This window comes from Erythrolamprus reginae, unplaced genomic scaffold (assembly GCF_031021105.1).
Source record: "Erythrolamprus reginae isolate rEryReg1 unplaced genomic scaffold, rEryReg1.hap1 H_18, whole genome shotgun sequence".
NCBI classification, from domain to species: Eukaryota; Metazoa; Chordata; class Lepidosauria; order Squamata; family Dipsadidae; genus Erythrolamprus; species Erythrolamprus reginae.
This window is the reverse complement of record NW_027248471.1, coordinates 89,327-104,523: the sequence shown is the minus strand read 5'-3', so window position 1 is coordinate 104,523 and position 15,197 is coordinate 89,327. Positions and strand designations below refer to the sequence as shown.

The 15,197-nt window shown below is 41.6% G+C and overlaps 1 protein-coding gene across 1 annotated transcript; it reads right to left on the bottom strand.

Annotated features, from left to right (window-relative positions):
- Positions 1-310: 310 nt before the first annotated feature.
- Positions 311-1,240, bottom strand: LOC139155391 (olfactory receptor 14A16-like). The gene has a single exon (XM_070730522.1). It carries the CDS (start codon positions 1,238-1,240, stop codon positions 311-313), a length of 930 nt encoding a protein of 309 aa, XP_070586623.1.
- Between the last annotated feature and the right edge of the window lie 13,957 nt (positions 1,241-15,197).

Sequence of the window (15,197 nt, the reverse complement as noted above, 5' to 3'; positions counted from 1 at the left end):
TCTATACATAGGCAGGAACTTTACAATTACAATTTTATACATTTCTTTTATTTCTTTGATAAATATCTAATATAAATAATAATCAATGCATGCTCGTTTAAAGGAAAAGGAGTATGAAATTAAACGGCACAATTAGCATTCTGCTGGTTTTTTAGTGTTCTTTCACAAAGAGTTAATAGTAGTAGTTGTGAGAAAATGATAATCTTTATCTAAATTAAGCTTTATTAGTTATTAGCTGCCAGCCTTGTGTTCAAGCAATAACTTAAAGCATTTATTAAAATAAATAAAATTGGAGGGAGAGGGAAATAGGTCAGGTATTGGGGAAAAACTTGAAAATCAGCTTCCAGAATGCCATTTTAAGGTCCTTGTTCCTCATACTGTAGATCAATGGATTCAAAATTGGCGGCACTACACAGTAAAATGTTGAAATCAGGATATCTGATGTTGACGGAAAGCTAGATGTGGGTTTCAGGTATGCAAAATTACCACTTACCAGAAACAGACAAATGACTAGGAGATGAGGTAAGCAAGTAGAGAAGGCCTTTTGTTTTCCTTGGGTAGATGGGATTTGCAAAACTGTCTTAAAAATCCTCACATATGAAAACACAATTAAAAAAAAAAGAATGAATGCTAAACAAGAACCCATGATAAGTACCCATTCTTCTGCAACATAAGAGCCAGAGCAAGAGATCTTGAGCAGTTGAGGAATTTCACAAAAGAACTGATTGATGATTTTAGAACAGAACTTCACAAAAAACAAGTTTCCTGTGTGGAGCATAGAATAAGACAGCCCACCCATCCAGACACTGGTTGCCATTTGGATACAGGTTTTTTTGCTCATTATATTCTCATAATGCAGTGGGCTGCAAATGGCTACATAACGATCATAGGCCATGACACACAGGAGAAAGAAGTGAGACACCATAAAGAAAACAAGAAAGAAAACTTGGCAGAGACATCCAGAGTAAGAAATGGCTTCTGTGTTCATCAAAGAATTCAGCATTGATTTGGGAATGGTAACTGAGATGGAGCCAAGATCTTGCAAGGAGAGATTGACTAGAAAAAAATACATGGGTGAATGGAGTTGATGGCTATAGACAATGACAATGATTATGATGATATTTTCAATAAAAGCTACCAAATAAATTATTAAAAAAATAACAATATGAATTATCCGTAGTTCTTCAGTGTCAGGGAATCCACGCAAAACAAATTCACTAAATATTGACTTATTTTCCATTTTTTTAAAAAAATTCAGATGTTATAATAGGAGGACCCTTTCCATGTACCTTTGACAGAATTCATGGTGAAATAAAACGTTCTTCAAACAATATTTTTGCTGCAAAAGTGCTAGATTAAAAACAGAGATTTATCTATGGGATGTTTGTAATTATCCTCAGAGAGCTCATTTCTCAAGAGCTTAATTTACTTTAGCAACCTAGATCCACACAGGAATGTAGAAATTTGGTTAAAGCTTTATTCATACTTCACTTAATCTACATAATATGCTAATTTTTCAGATTAAACTGGACTGGAGGACTAGATTAGGCAAGGCAAGGCAAGGCAAGGCAAGGCAAGGCAAGGCAAGGCAAGGCAAGGCAAGGCAAGGCAAGGCAAGGCAAGGCAAGGCAAGGCAAGGCAAGGCAAGGCAAGGCAAGGCAAGGCAAGGCAAGGCAAGGCAAGGCAAGGCAAGGCAAGGCAAGGCAAGGCAAGGCAAGGCAAGGCAAGGCAAGGCAAAGCTAGACTAGACTAGACTAGACTAGACTAGATTACATTAGAAAAGGACTATGGTGGCAAATTTATGGCATGCGCGCCACAGGTTGCACATAGAGCCATAACTGAAGATGCACAAAGTATTGCCCTATATCAGCTCCAGAGTGCATTTTCACACTAGCCATTTGATTTTTGGCCTTCTGGAGGATGGGGGAAGGCTGTTTTCACCCTCCCCATGCTTCAGGAAAGCCTCCAGAGCAGGGGTCCCCAAACGCTTTAAGCAGAGGGCCAGTTCACTGTCCCTCAGACTGTTGGAGGGCCGGATTATAAAAAAACCCTATGAACAAATCCCTATGCATACTACACATATCTTATTTAAAGTAAAATACAAAATGGGAACAAATACAATATTTAAAATAAAGAAGTAATTAAGTAATAAAGTAATTTATACTTCTTTATTAACAAGTAAATTTAAACTTAAATCAACAAACTCCCTCCATTTCTCCTTCCTTCCTTCCCTCCCTCCTTCCTCTCCACTTCTCTCTTCCCTCTCTCTTTTCTTCCTTCTCTCTCATTTGTTTCATTTTCCTCTCCCTGATTTCTCTCCATCATTTTCTCATTTTTCTCTTTCTCTTTTTCTCTCTCTTGCTCACTCTTTCCATCTCTTCCCCTTTCTCTCTTCCTCTCTATCTCTCCCTCTTCCTCTCTCTCTTTCTTTCTCTGTCCCTCTCTCTCTTTCTCTCTCTATTTCTTTCTCTCTCTATCACTCACTCTCTTTCTCTTTCCCTCTATCTCTCCCTCTTTCTGTCTCCCTCTCTCTCTATCTCCCTCTTTCTTTCTCTCCCTTTCTATCTCTCCCTATTCCTCTCTCTCTCCCTCTCTTTCTCCCTCTCTCTTTCTCTCCCTCTCTATCTCTCCCTCTTTCTCTCTCTCTTGCTTTCTTTCTTTCTTTCTTTCTCTCTCCCCTCCTTTCTCTCTCTCTCTCTCTTGTACACCTTGCCAGCAACAGAGAGAGAAAGAGAGAGAGAGCGGAGGGTGGCTTGCCAGTCCACAGCCCCCTGGATGAGTGGCTTCGCATGGCCCCAGTACCGGACTTTGGTGTCGCCTCCGCCTGGCTCTCCAGCTAACCCCCTGAATTTGCCCGAACGGAGGCGGCAGTGGTTTCAAGGGACCAACATATGGTCCTTCTCAGCGCTGTGTTGCTGCAGCCTCCAAGCTCCACTGTTGTCCCCGGGCACTGTTACCTCTAGGCTGCACTGAGAGAGAAAGAGAGAGAGAGCGGAGAGCACCAGACTTTGCTGTCATCTCCGCCCCCATCTGGCTCTCCAGCTAAGAGGCAGCAGCCACATCCACCCCTTCGCCCTCCACGATGCCCAGTGCCCTCCACACCACCTCCACCTCCTGGTAGCATGCCCAACCTCTTCCTGCAGGAACGGATGGTGAGGTGGAAGTGGTTGGACTTATCTACACGCGTGCCTGCTGACTGAGAAGAGGGGAAAGAAAAAAAATCTGCACCTCCAAAGAGGGGAGGAGGGGGAAAAAAAGAAAGAAAAAAAAGAGCTCCAAGTTGGTGGAAGGCAGGAGGGGAGAACCGAGCGTGCTGCAGCAAGTTTGCTTGGTGAAAAGGTGGCTACTCCTTTCTGGGGCTTTTTTCCCCTCCCCCTCCACCAAATGCCAGTAAACTTCAGAATAATGAAAATTATTAGGAGAGATACAACTGCAAACTAAGGCAAAATTTCCTGATACATTATCAGGTTTGATTTTAAACTATTTTTTCACATTAATATGTCTTATGCAGGATGCCCTGCATTTTCTTTCAACACCTTTCAGTGCAAATTGGGTGCTCTGGGATGGAGCTCCATTTTTGCCGCACTGCATTTCCCCCACCTGCGCAGCAGCCCACTCCTGGACTTGAGTCACGAGGCTTAGTACTGTCCAAAAAAATGTTGTGAAATACACTGGATGGATAAAAATTCTTTAGCAAACAACTATTTCTTGACTTCTAGGTTGGCTTTTTAGCAGCATTGTTTATGAAGGTCTTTTTTATATTAATAGAGTAGAATAGAATAGAATACAATAGAATAGAATAGAATTCTTTATTGGTCAAGTGTGATTGGTCACACAAGGAATTTGTCTTGGTGCTTATGCTCTCAGTGTACATAAAAGAAAAGATACATTTGTCAATTAGCATGAGGTACAACACTTAATGATTGTCATAGGGATCAAATAAGCAATAAAGAAGTAATCAATATTAATAAATCTTAGGATACAAGCAACAAGTTACAGTCATACAGTTCTAAGTGTGAGGAAAAGGATGATAGGAATGATGTGAAAAAACTAGTAGCTATAGAAGTGCAGACTTAGTAAAAAGTTTGACAGTGTTGAGGGAATTATTTGTTTTGTAGAGTGATGGCGTTTGGGGGAAAAAACTGTTCTTGTGTCTAGTTGTCTTGGTGTGCAATGCTCTGTAGTGACATTTTGAGGGTAGGAGTTGAAAAAATTTGTGTCAAGGATGTGAGGGGTCAGTAAATATTTTCACCGCCCTCTTTTTGGCTCATGCAGTATACAGGTCCTCAATGGAAGGCCGGTGGCAGCAATTGTTTTTTCTTCAGTTCTGATTATCCTCTGAAGTCTGTGTCAGTCTTCTTGGGTTGCAGAACCAAACCGGACAGTTATAGAGGTGCAGATGACAGACTCAATGATTCCTCTATAAAACTATCAGCAGCTCCTTGGGCAGTTGAGCTTCCTGAGTTGGCACAGAAAGAACATTATTTGTTGTATTTTTTTTAATGATGTTTTTGATGTTAGGTGACCATTTTAAGTCTTGAGATATGATAGAACCTAGAAATTTGAAGGTCTCTACTGTTGATACTATGTTATCTAGTATTGTGAGAGGCGGAAGGATGGAATGGTTTCTCCTAAAGTCTACCACCATTTCTACGGTTTTGAGTGTGTTCAGTTCTAGATTGTTCTAGCCACAGCACAAGGTTAGTTGTTCAACCTCCCATCTGTATGTGGATTCATCATTGTCTCGAATTAGTCTGATCACTGTTGTATCATCTGCAATCTTCAGTAGTTTAACTGATGAATTGTTTAAGATGCAGTCATTGATGTATAGAGAAAAGAGAAGTGGTGAGAGCACACAGCCTTGGGGGGGGGGGGCTGTGCTAATTGTACATGTATCTGATGTGATTTTTCCTAGCTTCACTTGCTGCTTCCTGTCTGTTAGGAAGCTTGTGATTCACTTACAAGTGTGTTCAGGTACCGCTAGCTGATTTAGTATGGTTAAGAGAATGTCCGTTATGTTGGTGTTGAATACTGAACTGAAGTCTACAAAGAGGACCCTAGCTTAGGCCATTGGAGATTCAAGATGTTGTAGGATGTGGTATAGAGCCATATTAACAGCATCATCTGTGAATCTATTTGCTTGGTACGCAAATTGCAGGGGGTCTAACAGTCGATCCGTTATGTTTTTCAAGTGGAACATCACTAGACTTTCAAAGATATTCATAACTATGATCGTGATTGTAGAGCTTTTGAAGCAGGAAGGAACATGGCACAAGTCTAGTGATTTTATTTATTTATTTATTTATTATTTAGATTTGTATGCCGCCCCTCTCTGCGAACTCGGGGCGGCTTACAACAAGGCATAACAAATCGTAACAAATCCAAATAAATTTAAATATTTAAAAAAGTTTTATTAAAGTTGTTGAAGATTTGGGTAAAGATGAGGGCCAATTGGTCAGCACAGGCTTTTAAACAAGAAGGAGTTACCTTGTCTGGGCCTGGTGCTTTTCCAGGCTTCTGCCTATGAAATAGATCTTTCACTTCCTTTTCTGTGATCAGTAGGGTCGGCGGGGATAGGGCTCTGTCCCCGTCGCTCCTTTTTTCCTGATTGGGGGACCGCAATTGTGGTTGGAGAGAACTCGGAGGGTTCGATCTTGAGGAGGGGGTCATCTGAACCCGAGGGGCAAAACGCCACTGTCCCAGAGGAAGAGAGCAACCCCGCAGCCCCAAAGAAGGAAGAGCCGCACTCCGGCTGGGGCGCAGCCATAGCAGCTAGCTCTCACGGAAGAGGGAGTATTGACAATAACAGAAGTCAATGACATAAGATAATCAGAAAAGAAAAGAAGAAAGTCTGCACTGAATAAGGTATACTCTTTTGGGGGGTTTTTCTCTTAATACCAAGGAAAATAAAAGAAAAGATCTGGAAAATAAAAGGTGAACAAGAAAAGGTTTTTTTCCACTTTAAGTAATATCCTTGCGCATAACCTAAAGCTATGACCGGATCTATATACAGTATTTCTACTTACTTCTAATGTACAGTTTTCTAAAAATTGCTGAACTTTAAGAAAAAGTATACTTGAAATACCTTACATCCCTGGAAGAATACGAACTCGCTTCGCAATAGGGGATGAAAAGAGAATCTAATAAATTGAAAATTGAAAATATCCTATTTGATCATGTCTGATTATTTCTGGCTATAGTAGAAGGAAGTGTACTTAAAAAGGCGATCTTGAATTATAATATATTAAGGAAAAAATATTCTATTATGAGAAACACCGATCAACTTTGAATCTTTTTAATCCTCCAATGTCATTAAGTAATATAACCCAATTTGACTTTATTTTGCAAAACGGATTTTGGTGATTTGGGAAACTTTGTAGCGGGACTATTTTTCTTCTTTGAACACTGGCAGCGGAAGGATCAATGGACTAATTTTTGCTTATTTTTCCTTGCTTCTTATTTTTTCCTTGCTTTTTAATTTTTCTTATTTTTCATCAACTATTGTTATCACTATTATTCAACGTATTTTCTACTTCCTGTACTTGATTTTCGCTTACGTTAGGAGATTGTGGATTGATTTTAGTTTTTTTTACTTTTCCCTGGCACATGGATTGCTGATTTGGTTTGCTTTCAAGGATAAAAAAATATATATTGTGAACTTGAGAACACGAGAATATAAGTGTGGAACGTGGACACAAGAAATTAAAGATTTAAGGATTCAAGGATATAAAAATGATATCAGGATTAATTTTGAAATATATCAATATTTCTCTTTTAGATTTTTAATACCCATATTTTTTTCCTCACATTTATACCTTAACATTTATACTTTTACACTTTTATACTTTTAGATTTACACTTTTATATAATAGTTACAATTATATTTATATTTTTATATTATATTTTTATAATATTTTTTTCTTTCTTGGTTATATTTCATCTATTTTTATAAATACACTTTTACATAATATTCACATTTATTCTTATATTTTCATATTGTATTTTCTATTCACTTTTTTCCTAAGGTTTTTTTTCCCAACTTTTTTTTACTATAGACACTTAAGGTACAGGATGAACTGCTAGATAATTAATTTCCCTCCTCTCGATCTGGCATACCCCAAATCCATTTACTTATCCTTCCCTCTCTCTCATTTTTTGTCTTCTTTTACTTTTTTCTCTCTTATTCTCGCTTTTCCTTTTATTATATGTATTTTTATTTATGCTAGACCAATAGAATTATATATTTTGCTTTAATTTTCTTTACTACATTGAATGAAATATTTGAAATTTGATATTTGATACTTGATTTATACCTGAGAAAATAATTAATTAACTTAGAGGGTATTATAAAATTTATCATGATATTATATAATTTTTGGTTGACAATCCCTGGAGATATGAGAGGCTCTTCTAGGTCACAGAGTACTACTACCATCACAACAACAATAACCAAAAAACAGACCTCCACCCCAACTCCGACTCCAAAGGTATCTCCAGTATCATCTCCATTACAACAAAGATCAATAACAACAATGTTGGCCAAGGATAAAGAAAAAGAAAAGGAGAAAACTCTACCAGAACCTAACTTTCAGACCTTTCAAGATACTCTGGCCACCATTCAAGATTTCATGCAGAAAACCCAAATCTCAATGGACACAAATAGAGAAGAAGTGAAAAAATATTTAGAAGAAATGAAAAATGAAATGGGGAATCTGAAAACAGAAATAGGCGATTTTAAAACAGAAATGGGAGATGTCAAAACCGAAATAGAAATAAAGGGAAGTATGAAGGAGATGGATGGAAATATGAAAGTTATACAACAAAATTTACAAGAGAATGAAAAAAGAATGAAAACAGTGGAGGATAAAGTCGAGGATGTAGGACAAAAGATGGAAGAATATGAAGAACACCGTTATCTAACTAACAGAGGCTTCGATGAAGCAATAGCTCACACGGCTTGAGATTCCAAAACATAAGTGAGGAGAAAGATGAAGAATTAATAATAAAGATGGCAGAGATAATAGGAGAAATTCTACAGATGGACCCACAAGATCTTATAAGAGAGATAGATGAAATTTACAGAGTCCAGACTGGATATGTATGATGGCATAATCTAGCAAGAGAGGTCCACATCAAATTCTCCAGGAGAATAATTAGAGATGACATCTTGAAACAAGCAAGAAACCAAACCTGGAAACACAAAGGGAAAGACATTATAATACTAAAACAAGTTCCAAAAAAGAGTAAGAGAGAGCAGAAGAGAATATTATTTTCTCATAAGTGTCTTAATACAAGAAAACATAGTGTTCTGATGGTTGGTACCAGAAGGTCTCTTGCTAACTTGGCAAGGACGGAGAATAAAGATAGAAAATGTGGAAGATGCAACAGCTTTCTTCGCACAAAGTGGATTAAATAGAACAGAACAACTACAGAAAGAAACTAAAGACGAAGAAGATGAATAGGGGGCGACCAGCAAAGAGAGGGAGGAAACACAAGCTGTCAGAAAGAAACAACCACAACCTCAAATTCAACAAGAACTGGTGTTAGGTAGTAGATTGAGAGAATCTAAAGAAACCAAAAAATATTATAAATAGAGATGTCACAAGATTTAAAAATCTTCTCAGTAAATGTTAATGGATTGAATAATCCCAGGAAAAGAAATCAAATATTGACTAAGCTCAAGAAACAAAGAGCACAAATAAATATACTACAAGAAGTTCATATTAAAAAATCAAATAGAAAATTATTTAATAAGCCCAAACTTGGGAAAATATACACAAGTTTAGCAGATTAAAAAAAAGACGTGTAGTAATGTATATTGATTAAACAATAGATTCAAAACAAATATATAATGATTTCGAAGGAAGAATTTTGATTGTACAACTAGATTTAGAACCAAAACCTCTCATTATTATATCAATATATGCACCCAACGACAATCAAAAACAATTTTATAAGTAATTAGACAATAAGATAATTAGATTAGATTAGATTAGATTTATTGGTTTTATATGCCGTCCCTCTCCGCAAACTCGGGGCGGCTCATAACAATGGTAAAAACAATACATAATAACAAATCTAATACCCACCAATCCAATTACAATTTTAAGCTAAAAAATTCATTAAAAACAACCCCAGAATATTAAAAAACAAGCACACAATCAATCTAACACCAAAACAACATGGGCAAGGGGGAGATGCTTCAGTTCCCCCATGCCTGATGGCAGAGGTGGGTTTTAAGGAGTTTGCGAAAGGCAAGGAGGGTGGGGGCAATCCTGATCTCAGGGGGGAGCTGGTTCCAGAGGATCGGAGCCGCCACAGAGAAGGCTCTTCCCCTGGATCCCGCCAGACGACATTGTTTAGTCGACGGGACCCGGAGAAGGCCAACTCTGTGGGACCGAACTGGTCGCTGGGATTCATGCGGCAGAAGGTGGTCCCGAAGGTATTCTGGTCCGGTGCCATGAAGGGCTTCATACGTCATAACCAACACTTTGAATTGTGACCGGAAACTGATCGGCAACCAATGCAGACTGCGGAGTATTGGAGTAATATGGGCATACTTAGAGAAGCCCATAATTGCTCTCACAGCTGCATTCTGCACGATCTGAAGTTTCCGAACACTTTTCAAAGGTAGCCCCATGTAGAGAGTGTTACAGTAGTTGAGCCTTGAGGTGATGAGGGCATGAGTGACTGTGGGCAATGACTCCCGGTCCAAATAGGGGGCAATGACTCCCGGTCCAACTGGCGCACCAGGTGAACCTGGGCGAATGCCCCCCTCGCCACAGCTGAAAGATGTTTCTCTAATGTGAGCTGTGGATCGAGGAGGACGCCCAAGTTGCAGACCCTCTCTGAGGGGGTCAATAATCCCCCCCAGGGTAATGGATGGACAGATAGAATTGTCCTTGGGAGGCAAGACCCACAGACACTCCGTCTTGTCTGGATTAAGTTTGAGTTTGTTGACACCCATCCAAGCCCCAACAGCCTCCAGGCACCGGCACATCACTTCCACTGCTTCGTTGACTGGACATGGGGTGGAGATGTATAACTGGGTATCATCGGTGTATTGATGATACCTCACCCCATGCCCTTGGATGATCTCGGCCAGTGGTTTCATGTAGATATTAAATAGCAGGGGGGAGAGGACCGACCCCTGAGGCACCCCACAAGGGAGAGACCTAGAGGTCAACCTCTGACCCCCCACTAACACTGACTTCGACCGACCGGAGAGGTAGGAGGAGAACCACTGGAGAACAGTGCCTCCCACTCCCAACCCCTCCAGCCAATGCAGAAGGATACCATGGTCGATGGTATTGAAAGCCGCTGAGAGGTCAAGGAGCACCAGGACAGAGGACAAGCCCCTGTCCCGGGCCCGCCAGAGATCATCCATCAATGTGACCAAAGCAGTTTCCATGCTGTAGACGGGCCTGAATCCAGACCGTTGAGGACCTAGATAATCGGCTTCTTCCAAGGACTGCTGGAGTTGAAGTGCCATCACCTTCTCAACAACCTTGCCCATAAAGGGAAGGTTGGAGACTGGACGGTTGTTATTAAGCACGACTGGGTCCAGGGAAGGCTTCTTGAGAAGGGGACGCACGAGTGCCTCCTTATAAAGGGCCGTAAAGGACCCCCTCTCCAAGGCGGCGTTGACAATCTCCAGGACCCAGCTCCGTGTCACCTCTCGACTGGCCAAAACCAGCCGAGAGGGACACGGATCCAGTAAACAGGTGGCGGAACTCACAGCTCCAATGGCCTTGTCCACTTCATCAGGTGTCACCAAGTCAAACTCCGCCCAGACAGATGGACAAAGACGTTTAGCCCCAGTCACCTTGACTGACTCGTTGTCAGTCGACTCTGTTTTACAATTGGAGTCAAGGTCCGCCCAGATCCAGACGATTTTATCAGTGAAAAACATGTTAAAATCCTCAGCACTACTCTGCAAGGGCTCCCCAACTACCCCCTGATTAAGAAGGGAGCGGGTTACCCTAAACAGAGCAGCCGGGCGGGATTCCGCTGATGCAATCAAAGCGGCATGATACGCGCATCTAGCCACCTTGAGCGCCACTTTGTAAGTCTTAATATGAGCTCTTACAAGTGTTCGATCGGATTCAGACTTACTCTTCCTCCATTGCTTCTCCAGACGTCTCTTCTGGCGCTTCAACTCCCGGAGCTCCTCGTTGAGCCATGGAGCTCTATGGGTCTAGTGCCGCGGAGAAGTCGCAACGGCGCAATCCAGTCAAGAGCCCCCACTGCAGCCTTGTTCCAGTCCTCAGCAAGAGACTCTGCCAAACTGTGAACGAGTGTATCTGGAATAACCCCAAGCGCCCTCTGAAAACCTTCTGGATCCATCAGGCGTCTGGGGCGGAACAACTTAATCGGTTCCGCCTCCCTGCGGGGAAGGATTGGAGCCAGGAAGTTAAGCCACAGTAGGAAATGATCTGACCATGACAAAGGCAACACTTCTAAGCCCCTTTGTCTCAGATCATTACTCAATTGCTCAGAGAGGAATATCATATCGGGTGCATGCCCACCCTCGTGAGTCGGACCCTGAACTACTTGAGTCAGGTCCATGGCTGTCATGGTGGCCATGAACTCCTGTGCTAATCCTGAGGAACCGCCGAGCAACGGCAGATTGAAGTCCCCCAGGACAATGAGTCCGGGGAACTCCACCGCCAACCCGGCCACCTCTTCAAGCAGCACAGGCAGGGCTGTTGACATGCAGCTGGGAGGCAGGTACATGAGTAACAAGCCCACCTGAACCCCTAAGTCCAACTTCACAAGGAGTGACTCACAACCCGCAATCTCAGGAGCAACGAGTCTACGCAGATGGAGGATCTCCCTGGCTACAATAGCCACTCCTCCCCACCTTCCCTGGGGTCGCGGCTGGTGCCATATCTGAAACCCGGCTGGACATATTTCCGAGAGAGGCACCCCTCCCTCTGGGCCCAGCCAGGTTTCAGTAACACATGCCAGATCTGCCTCCTCCTCAAGGATCAAATCCTGGATGAGGAGAGCTTTATTCACGACTGACCTGGCATTGAGTAGCAGCAGCTTGAGCCCAGGGCCCAGATTACACTCGTCACCAGGGCTCCGGTTTGAGCTCACGGGACTGGAACAAGGGATCGCTATTAAGCAGCGATCTCTTTTTCCTTCAGAACGGCTAGCCCCGTGGCTCCCGCCATATCTACCTCTCCCCAGCAGGACCGGAATATTCTGGCCCTCTGTCACCCCGGAGAAAGATACCCCCATCCCTCCTGTCTCTCTACCGCCAGGCTAAATTCTGCATTCATACTGACCCTATTGTTCCCATACATACCATCCCACTCACCCCACCCATTCATATTATAAAAATTACAATTACCATTTACCTCATCCATACCCCACGCATCCTACAAGTTAATCCCACCATTCATTCGATTCATTTCATATATACCTTCCATCTGATCCCAAATATCCATCACTAAAATTACCCCCAAATAAATTAGTTAAAAAATGTATAAAAATTAAAAAATTAGTTAATTAATTAAAAAAGGTTAACCAGTCAGTTATAAAATTAATCTGAGACAATAATATAAATTAGAATCAATTAATATAAATCAGTTCTTTAATAAATAAGTAGATCAAAATTCATCAGTCAATCAGTCAATCCAGAACAGGATGATAATAATGTCTTTAGTAAAATCCTTCATTAAGTCTGTTGTAATTATAGAGTCCATTCAATAGGGAATACAGGAAATGGGAAATGGGAGCAGGGGGAGGAAGAGGGTGGTGGTGGGGTAGATGACAAAGCGACGATCTTAACATCCACCAACATTCTCAAAGTTCGACAGTTCAGCTTCCACTGTTGACTCTCCCCCAGCTATATTCATTCTGTTCTTTTAGTCCAATCTCAGACAAAATTCTCAGCTCCACACGACAGCCCCCAACTCACCTCAGTCTCCTTCCTCAGAGCTCCAACGCTGCTCCCTTCATCCCCCCCTCGGCACCAGCAACTCTCACTCACTGGTGCCATACAAGGGATTAGGCTGCCGTTCCTTTTCCACCAGATGACATTCCCAACTCCTCCGCTCTTCCCAAACGACCTCTGGCACTGGCAACCAACCGCACTCGGCGTCCTCTGCGTCCTCGGTCTCACGAAACAGGCAGGCACATCTCCGCTCCGTCCACTCGACTCCTCCATCTCTTCTGTCATTCCAACGCTACGGCTCCAGTCACTCTCAGTTCCTGGTGCCTCGCATTTCTTTCCTCTCCGTCTCGGCATCGGGCATCGGGTAGGAGCGGACGCCATCTTCCGCTCCCCAGCTGATCACCCCCAGCAGTTTTTCAAGGCTATTTTGTCCCCAGCGCCACATAACACACACAGCAGCATTCAATTTTTGGGTTCCCAGCACGAAAGGCTGAAAAACCAGAAGGAATCAGAGAACATCTGATCTGGATTGACTCATTTTTGACGAATTTTGCCATTGTCTCAGAGGAGCAGCGAATCCTTTATCTTCTCGCCGCTACCCTGGAACCAGAAATAAACCCACCACTAAGTACCCTGAGGGAAATGTCATATGATGTAGCAATGCAGTGACCAGATTTTAACATTGCTAAAGTGGGACGTCATTGACATGTGTCTGTGTGTGTGGGGGGTCCTTGATTGGTTTACATAGAGCAATATATATAAAAAAACATTTCAAACACACACACACACACACACACACACACACACACACACACATATATATCTTCCACCCCCTTTCTTTATCTGTATTCCCTCCTTCCTCTCTTTTTTCACTTTCTCTCTCTCTCTTCCTTCCTCTTTCTCTCTCTCTCTCTCTCTCTTTCTCTCTCTCCCTCCCTCCCTCTTTCTTTCTCTCTCTTTCTCTCTTCTTTCCTCTCTTTTTTCTCTATTTCTCTCTCTGCCTCCATCCCTTTCTCTCTATTTCTCCCTCTTTCTCTCCCTCCATTTGCCTTTTTCTTTCTTCTTTCAAACCAAAGTACTGTAAATAAAAGTAAAGAAAAAACCCAACATTGGTGCAATTTGGATAAATATCACCCAAATGGATTCAGGCTCATCCACCTCTGATCTTTTTCATCTCTTTCCCATGTGGCTGAAAAGGAAGTGAAAACTTAAATGGGCATTGACTCTCTGGAATTTTATCTCAGATTCTCAATGGGAGGTATAAGGCTGGGTTTCTTTAGCCCTTGAAGTTTGCTTGCTGGAATATACACACATATTTTGTCTCCTTATTCCACCTGATCTCCTTCCTCCATTAAATATTATGTGGGAGCAAAGTGAGCAAAGATAGCAAAATATCTTGCCTATTTTGCTTTAAGGCTGCAGCATAGTCTATCTTGAGACTTGATTTCCTATTGTGTTAAGGTGAGGCTGGTGAGGTGCATGCTCTGTCTCTCCTCCAACCCGCCAATCTCTCACTCTCGCTATTGGACATGTGTAAAGTTTTGGGCCACTGCTTCATTTTTTCACTCTACTCCCCACTTTGCCTTCACATGCCCAACAGTCCTCTGCATTGGCCGATTTCAGGCAGCGTGGTCACCCGGCATCAAAGAGCCAGTCCTTCCGGCTCCAACACAATCACCAACTGCCATTTAAGCCACCGGCTGATATTGCTTTAAAAAAAATTGGGACTTTTATTAAACAACCCAGTGGGATGTGGGATAAATTGCCAAAAAGTAGGACTCTCCCGCCAAAAGCAGGACGTATGGTCAGCTTAAGCAATGCACAAATAAAAGGGATTGAGCATTTATCACACTGACACAATGTGACTTTTGTAAAATCATAGTCATTTGCAAAACACTAGATTTATATCCAAAGCTATGTGTGTGATGGAGAACATGTGAGTCAAAAATATATAAAAACACATTACTGTACTTTGTACATTTAAATATTTTAAGTGTTTTTGCTACTTTAGAAAGGTGATAGTTGAGGAGACAGTTTTGCTATTTTATCTTTTTGCAATCATTGAGCTAAAATAGATAGTTACAATTATTATAATTAGCAAACACATCAACCAGAAAATAAATATTTTTCTCTGTGCTCTCAATATTCATTTGCATTAATTTTCTGAATGAATCCCTCAGGATTAAAATTTGGAACTCTGTTCAATTATTAGGAACATGTTTTGACAAACATAACACTTATATTTACAATAATATGTGTCCCATAGTAACCACTTAATATACAAATGCAGAAA